Consider the following 8,682-nt stretch of genomic DNA (forward strand, 5'->3'; position numbering starts at 1 on the left):
CAGATTTAAATTGAGAGCAACAACACTTAGCTTACATGCATGAGTATTTCAGTATTTCAGCATCTTCTTAATGTAGACATCATGACAAAAACAAAGCCAAAGAAGAGAAAACTAACTCGTAATTGTATGGAGTTTTTACTAGTGCTAGCATTTTGTTGTAAACCCCAGTAGTTTTAGAAAATATTGATAATTTGTAACCAATGAAAAAAATAATTATATGCTTTGGTGTTTGTTGGAAGGGGTCTTTTTGTGCAGTATGTAACTCCAGGCAACTAGATCAAAATGCAGAACTGCTCTAGTAAAGTGCCTACTGATTACTCAGTCTACTCCCTTCACTTATTTTGAAACCAGAAAGTATAACAAAAAGTGGGATGATCCTGTTATGAGGCTAGTTCATTACTTTCCCCATCTTTCAAGCAAATGCAACTACATAATCCATCAAGCCCTTTTGCTCAGAAACTAGTAGCTGCCCTTTGATCACCTTGCTAATGCAGCTTAGCTACATTGATACTGATGGAGTCTAATTAACTTACCCTAACCTTAGAAGTAATTCTAGAAACAGAAAAAAAATGCCAAGTATAAGGGAAAATTGGTGTGCTTTTAAATCAAAAGGTAATTAGGAAACAAATTGTACATTCTATTCAGTTAAGTACAATTCATTTGTAAAATTTGGTACAGTTTGAAGCTGAAGGTATAATTTATAAACCTTGATAGTACAAGCACATGAGTAAACCCACTTTGAAATCTATCACCCGTCTTGCGGAGACAAATTTAAAGTTAATGCAGACACAGAAATCAAAAACATCAGAGCCAGCACAAAAATAGCAAAGTTACAATAAAAATGGGAGAGATGCACTGCTTAGGAACATAACACAGAAGATGAGGAACAATTGAATCCAACAGGGCAGCTCTGACAAGTACACACTCTAAGGGCTGCATCAGAGCACAGGATCTCTGCAGCCACAACACAGTGTCCATCTGGCACTCAGAAGAGCCTGGGCAGAACAGAGAGGCTGGGGCACCCAGAGCTGAGCAGCCCCCCAGGGATGCCTAGGAGCAGGCAGGGAGGCAGCAGCGATTCAGAACTGGATGGAACAGGCTCAGCTGTAGGGCTGCCCCACATGCTGCCTGGCCAAGCCAGCAATCATTTAAATATTGTCCTGAAGCAGCACTCAAGGAACTTTATGAGGGCACCAAGAGGCTGCACCTCGAGTGAGATCTGTTCCTGCTTCAGGTGTCAACAGCAGCAGTCAAAAGACAAAAATGATACTGTGCTCCTGGCAGTCCCAGAACTGCCCCAGGCAAGAACCCAAGATGCAAGACAGTCACTATGTTTTTCTCCTTTTATTACACACACCCACTTAACAGGCTTTTTAAAGAAAATCATTTTTTGGAGGGGAGGGAGAAGTCAGGCCCTGGCAATTGCCTTAAAGGCCTTCAAAAAGAACAGGCAACTTTCCCTATGCAATTAGCACTTCGGGAGGGATTTTGGAGATTAGGCCCTGAAACTTGGAACACAGTACAGCATTACATTAATAAAATTCTTTCCTTCCACAAGCTGGTTATGATTATCATGTTACAGCCACTTGACACCAAACACATCTTTCACATACCCTATTTCCAAATCCATTGGTTTTGTAGTTAAAAACTCATTCATTCATAAATGTAAAATTAAAGAGCTCAAAAAAATACCCAGAAAGAAGCACAACAAAAAATTTAGTTGTGTGACTATCTTAAGAATAATTTTTCTGAGGATATACACATTGCTTTTTCTTAATAATGCAAAAATAAAAAAATCTGAATGTTACAAGACAGAAACATTCTAGGTCTTGCTACAAAGTGAATTGAGATTTCAATTATTTTTAGCAGTGAAGAATTATTTTTGTAAAAAAGATGCCTTTAGAAGAACCTAGCTACAGTCCCAAGATATTGCAAGAAGTTAGTTGAATTAGTTAGCTTAGAGTGATTTTGACTAATTTGATTTCCTGTGGCTTTAATGGAGCTATGCAGCACATATTTTGCATTTCTTCTAAAATTCTCATCTCTCCTGAGAGACTAAGGCTTATTCTTTGAACACAAGTTATGCAAGGATATTTCTAGATGACCTATAAATAAAAATCTGTATTTATTGACTCACCAAATCTGGAGACAAGCCTAGACCCCTCAGTGCTCGAACACTGTTCTGTGTTGGTTTTGTCTTCTGTTCACCAGTAGCATTAGGCTGAAAAGGCACATTTTGAAAGCTCAAATAGCAACTAGCATGTGCTAAAAAAGCAGTTACAGATTAAAAGACAAAATTCATTGCAAGTAAATATATTTGCAAGAAATAAACATATCCAAAGAGAGCCATAATATGCCAGAAACAGAAATGACACCACTGTTATTGACACCACTTGTATATGAAATACTGTGATGAAACCACAGGGTTCCAATTCAGGTCAAGTTTATTTTGTTGTTTTTGTTTTCAGAGAAAAAGTTCCATATAATTGGCTTGGGCAGAAGAAGAATATTCCAATAGTTGGATTTGGCTAAAAAATTGAGAATGTCCAACACAGCAAAAAGCCTCCAGTGACTCTTTCTGAAATATTCAGATGTAATAAATAATTCTGTTCTCAAATACACAAAATTAATCCTACCAATTGCTGTTCAGTCCTCTAATCTACAGCTGTAGTTGATAACTATCTTATTGTCCATAGAAGGTGAAATCTATCATCATTACAAACCTTTGCTTACCAAAATACCTCCATTGAGTAGTGAAGCAAAATTTAGAGTTCAAATGAGGAAATACTTTCAGTCCTGTACAAGGAGTTACAGTGGTCTTGACTTGACTCCAGCATGAAAGGGTTAATGAGACAAGTGAACAAACATAAAGCCAATATAGAGTAAAATTTATATTATTAATTCTAAAAACTTACCTGTGGTACTAGGCTAACATGGATATTACAGAAGTTCTCTCTTTTTGCTTTGAACTGAAACTGTCTAAATGCTTCAACAAATGGCATTCCTTCAATATCTCCAATGGTTCCACCCAGCTGAAAAGGAAATTGATATGTCAGAGTGGCAGAATGCAAACACAAAATAAAAAAAAAGTCTCAAAAATTTCAAGATATTTTCTGAAACTTTTATCTGAAAAAAAATCCTGTCAATTGAAATTTGCAAAGATACTCTACAAAGTGCTTTCACCTACTCTGCACAGTTTTTTTCTTGTGGAAAACATTAAACAATTTTCCAGTTTTGTTATGTTCACTTTCCACGAAATACACAAGCTTCCCATGAGAAGATGTGTGGTGCTGCTGAATAATACATGCTTCACACTGCCTTCAAAGTGGTGAACCAGTAATCAATAGTTAAGCTGATGCAAAGGTTTTCGTATAGGAAAACTTTATTTCCTGTCAGATTAACAAATATTTGTGATTAACTAGAGACAGACATTTCTCAGTATTATCACGGCTTCCCAACATCAATAATTGTTTATTACCAAACCATAATGCAAGACTAAATCCATGCTGAAATTTATTTATAAAGACAGAAATCAGATGCCTTTCAAGGACACAGCGAGCAGACTAAGCACTGAATAAAGCAGCTTTGCACACAAGTCTGATGAAATAGTTGTATTTCAGGATGATCTTTTTGTGCCACCAAGTGGTTTTCAACAGAATTACATATTTCTGTTCATCCAGTACCAGAAAAACTGACAACTATATTTGTACATCACACATATTTAATCTAACTCCTTCAGGATTTTACAACAGAAAAATGTTACAATTCTTTTTAGAATACTAAAGAAAAATAATTTTATCAGGCTGGAGGTATAAATGTAACAAAAACAAACAAAAAAACCCCACCTCCAAACCAAAACACAAAAAACCTGAAAAAACTGTAGTTAAAGGACTGATATGACCATCACTTATTAATGGTGCAACTTTTGTATTTACTTTTTCATATTTGTTTTACATGAAATATTTGACTCCCACTGCAAATATCATTTAAAGGTGTATAGGTATACTGGTAAGCATACCTCAATCAAGGCAGGTTCTTCTGCATAAGAAACACGGAGTAATTCTGCTGCTGGGTCACAAAGTTTATGGTACTATTGATTGCAGTGGTCACTTCTGGCATTAAATCTGTGACATCTTCTGTCAAATTTTCAACTATAATCTTTTTTCATTATTTTCTGCTATAATAGTACTACTAGCAATTACTGGCTTTCATCCAGCTGTCCCAGTGCCCTACTAAGGGTGGGTCAAACTCCTTGTTTCCACTGCGCAGAAAATCAGCAGCTTAAGTAATTAACAAAGTTGCCACCAAAGATCTTAAAGATAACATCAGAAAGTGGGAAACTAACTTACACATTGTTTAAATATATTCCTTTAAGCATGACCACAAGCAACAAGATGAACATTTGAAGTTCTGTGGAAGCTACAATGTTAAAGGCTCTCCTATGGTCCACAGGCGATTTCAGGTATTACACAAGTTTTCTCAATACTATTAACAGTATAAACTTCAGTCAAACATCTGGATCTTGGAATAGACAGTTCACATTACAGCAACTGCTTTAATTCTCTAAGTTAATGAACTCTTAAGAAGCTCAATTTCAGCTGTATTCTAGAGTGGATTTAGTCAAGTAAATGGAAGTTGTAGAGATAAGACCATGCCTGTCTCTTTCAGACCAAACCAAAGAACATAGAACATGTTTTTGAATTTCTGCTCTCCATAAAACTTCAGTCTGACCTCTTTATAGTAAGGAGCAAAGAGAAAGCAAACAAGCTCATTGTGTTCACTGTAGGTATACAACCTAAAAGGTTCTATACTTGCCTCAATTACACAGATTTGTGGCTCTTTTTTGTCATCATCCACAGGAACTTTTGCCTGATTCATTACCCATTCCTGAACTGCATCAGTAATGTGTGGAACAACTACAAAACAAAACCAAAGAAGGCAAGCACAGCTTACTTTAGGTCCATATACTAATTTTTGCATGCAGAAGGGGTAAAGTGAACAGAAAGCCAAGAAGAAACTAGTAGGTCCTTTCTCTAGATCACCTTTCCTGGAGCCCAGAAGCCAAACTATACAAGAATATGCCCATATCTTTTGGAAGGGAGAAAGGAGGAAGGTGGTGGAGCAAGAAGCAGCCTGTTCTAGCTGATCCCTTCTTTTGAGAAGACTGAATGGATTAAAATTTAAAAAAATACAAAAATTTAAAATTAAAATTACAAAAAAATACAAAATTAAAAATATTACCTTGAACGGTTTTTCCCAGATAATCACCATGTCTTTCTTTGTTAATGACATGCTGATATATCTTTCCAGTGGTGATATTGTTATCTTTATAGAGACTGATGTCCAAAAATCTCTCATAATTTCCCAAATCTAAGTCAACCTCTCCACCATCATTCAACACAAAAACTTCACCTAAAAAAAAAAAGCAAAAACAGACAGAAAAACAATAAAATAATCAGAAATTATGAAACACACAGCAGGAATTCCACAAACATCCTAAAATAGAAGAAAAAAAATTTAAATTACGTATGACAACAACATACCAATAAAGCCCATAATGCAACCCAATCTGCACTGTCATTCTGTATGACTTAATATCCAAGTCAGTTTTACATCCAAGGTCCATCCCTCAGATACATATAGTTTTGTAAATAAAATGTAAATTACATTGCCAAAATATGTAAGCAACATAAATATTTAACCAGCATTTCAACAGCAGAATAATCCTTCACTGGAAGAAAACAACCTCTAGGAATCATAAATCAGCCACAAATAAATTTTCATTTATGGGCAGGAGAGAAAAACTATGCTTTTGTTAGCATGAATTATTACACATGTTCAAAGAATTTCACTATAAATTCTTGTTGATTGGATCTATTTTAAAGATTGAGACTTCGATCAGGAATAAAGTTATGATGAAGAAAAATGCATCTTCAAACATAATCACCATTTCTGAGTCAGTTGTTTCATCCATGTCCACAGCAAGGGTTATTCCTGACCCTGAAAAATCCACTTAAAATACCCTTCAGGTTCACACTTTTCTCAGCCCTCCAAAGAGTCTTGAAATTCTGAACCTAGTCAACTTCTGACAGAACTGAAGTTACTAGATCTTGAGGTAAGGCTGGAAAGCTCTTCAGAAAAACTGTAAATATTTTGCCATGACCCAATAAATCAATGGCAAAACAAGTTACATGACTAATGCAGGGGAAAAAAAATGGACAACAGAAATTTATATCCCAATAAAGTACAACACTCCACTTTAATGAACTTAGGTTCTCTAAGCTTCACTAATGTTTTTGAACAGATTTTTTTTTCCTAAAACAAGAACTTAAGCTAACTCTCATGAAGGCACTTCCATTAGAAGGCACTGATACCCAGAGAACAGCATTCTCAAGTAACTCCTAAGGATCTAAGTTTCAAGTAAATTTCATAGCACTATTTAAAAGGGGTTTTTAATCAAGTTGAACTGAAGACAGCATTAACTGAACAAGTCTTACAGCTAGGATTTTCCCAGTAAAGTGGTATTTTAGAGAAAGGAAGCATCTGCTCATAATAGTATCTTCAAAAAACAGGCTTCTCTTTCTTAACTTAGAGCAGACAGTGTCCTTGAGAACACAGAGTAAGAAATAAACTTTCAAAATAATGATAAAACAACTTGTAAACACCATACTATTGGTTTTTAAAAAATAAAACCAGAACACATTATTGTAAATACAAATGTTTATGTGAAAAGGAATAGCACTTATCTTCATACCATGTTCATATGGTGAAAAGGTTCCAGCATCTATGTTTATGTAAGGATCAATTTTGATTGCAGTGACACGAAGACCACATGATTTCAGAATGGTGCCAATGCTGCTTGCAATGATCCCTTTGCCAATGCCCGAGATGACACCACCAGTTACCAGGATGTACTTCATTGGAAAATCAGCACACATGCACAGACCTTGAGCTGGAAATCTAAAACAACAAAGATGTAGATCTGATGAATGTAAATTCATGTCTGGGAAAATCACAGACTCAATCTGCAAAGATCTAAATTGAAATGACCTTCAGCAACATACAATAAAAATGACCATTCTGGAATCTGGGAGCAGAATTCACCTCTCTCAGGTTATAGACCAATCTGTAAGATAAACACCTGTCTTGTCCTGATGAGGCTAATCGACACACAGAGCTGAGGTATTAATTTACATTTCTAGACAGAAAGGGGTGTTGGGTGGCAAATCCACAAAAGTACTGCAAAACTTTTTACTATTTATACATTTTAACAAACAAAGGCACCAGTGTTGATCAGCTACAAGCTGGATTTTTCCACCCATCTGAGACAGGACGACATGCATCTATCTCCTCTGTAAACAAATTTACATTCCATTCCGGTGGCTGTGGAGGCTATGCACTGAATAATTTCTGAACAGTGACAGCATGGCTAAACATAAAGCAAGAACTCTAGGGCCAAGAAAATCTTTCCTTACTTAGATACCCAATTCACCCAAAACAACATGCAACTGCACTTGATCTAATGGACCTCAATATAAATCAAAGCAGTGTGGTACTTTAGCTGCTGGTATGAAGCAGTAGATGCCCAATGAACATTTTAGTTCTTCTTTTTATGATACTAAAGGTAAGGCTGGATCTTCAGGAGACTGAGTTCAGGAATGTAACAAGGCTTGTTATCAACACTCTCACATTCCTGTTAATAGGAATTAATAAAGCATTTGCTTGTAAATATGATTGAAAAGATGACCATAACCATTAAGTGCATTTAACTCAGGAGAAAAAGGAACACCAGGGATTAACTTTCCCCTGCCATTTAATTTTAATATGTAATTCTTTAATAGCAAAGATTTTAAGACTTGGACCATACTACCTCTGTTTCAGGCTATTCCTTCAGAACTCAGCCAACTTAGCTGTCAACATAAACATCACAAACATCTAAGCCATTTTCAAAGCTCTTTTCAGGAGAACAGGGGAGATAATTTCAACAACGGTATAAATCTTGAGTACATGCCACTTTAGAACTCTTAAGTCTTGCTTACAGAAGGCAAAATGAAAATTTTGCTGTGATTTTAGCAAAAGCAGCTATATCCCAGCAGCTTCAGGAAACGCGTTTACTTGAAATAGGTACAGAGAACCGCAGGTGGTCTGGGAGGACATTTGTAAAAGATGAAGGAAATAGAGTTAGGGGAGGGAGCGCTGGAAGCGAATACTGGAAGAAATCATTTTGCCGGGAAGTAACACACGAATTACTCTGTCCGGCCTCATCCACAGGAGCTGCCGCCTCCAGCCGGGATTTGTGGGCGCTGCACCACAAACGCGCCGCACCCGAGCAGGGAGAGGCCTCAGACTTACGTAGGTGTTAAAGGCGGCTGCTTCGACCAGAGCCCGGCAGCGCAGACCAGGAGAGCCCGCCGCCGGAGAGCCGAGCCCGAGCACCGCCGGCGGGGCGGGGGGCACAGCCCCTGCAGGCACCGCGCCTCCGAGCGCAGCCCCGGCAACGGGGACGGACACACGCGCGGGGACCGGGGACCAGCGACAGCTCCGGGGACCAGCAACAGCCTCGCTGGGGACACCCCGGCCGGGACCGCCCCGCTGGGGACACCCCCGGCGCCACAGGTGCCGAGAGCCCCGCGCCGCCCCTCCCTTAGCGGCCCTTCCTCCCGGCGGAAGTGGCGCACGCGG

The 8,682-nt window shown here is 38.0% G+C and overlaps 1 protein-coding gene across 5 annotated transcripts in view; it reads right to left on the reverse strand.

Annotated features, from left to right (window-relative positions):
- CTPS2 (CTP synthase 2) overlaps window positions 1-8,655 on the reverse strand; it is an 81,647-nt gene extending 72,992 nt beyond the window's left edge. For all 5 annotated transcript variants that reach the window (XR_009485479.1, XM_059839820.1, XM_059839819.1 and 2 more), the window contains exons 1-6: window positions 8,353-8,655; window positions 6,755-6,960; window positions 5,242-5,412; window positions 4,816-4,916; window positions 2,916-3,032; window positions 2,138-2,221 (exon numbers count right to left, since the gene is read on the reverse strand). Coding sequence is in view for 4 of the 5 variants with exons in the window: in XM_059839820.1 (XP_059695803.1) it covers window positions 2,138-2,221; window positions 2,916-3,032; window positions 4,816-4,916; window positions 5,242-5,412; window positions 6,755-6,938 (657 nt within the window). In the remaining variant the exon portion in view is untranslated. The remainder of the gene's footprint in view (window positions 1-2,137; window positions 2,222-2,915; window positions 3,033-4,815; window positions 4,917-5,241; window positions 5,413-6,754; window positions 6,961-8,352) is intronic.
- Window positions 8,656-8,682: the final 27 nt, after the last annotated feature.

Source organism: Haemorhous mexicanus, chromosome 2 (genome assembly GCF_027477595.1).
Source record: "Haemorhous mexicanus isolate bHaeMex1 chromosome 2, bHaeMex1.pri, whole genome shotgun sequence".
NCBI classification, from domain to species: domain Eukaryota; kingdom Metazoa; phylum Chordata; class Aves; order Passeriformes; family Fringillidae; genus Haemorhous; species Haemorhous mexicanus.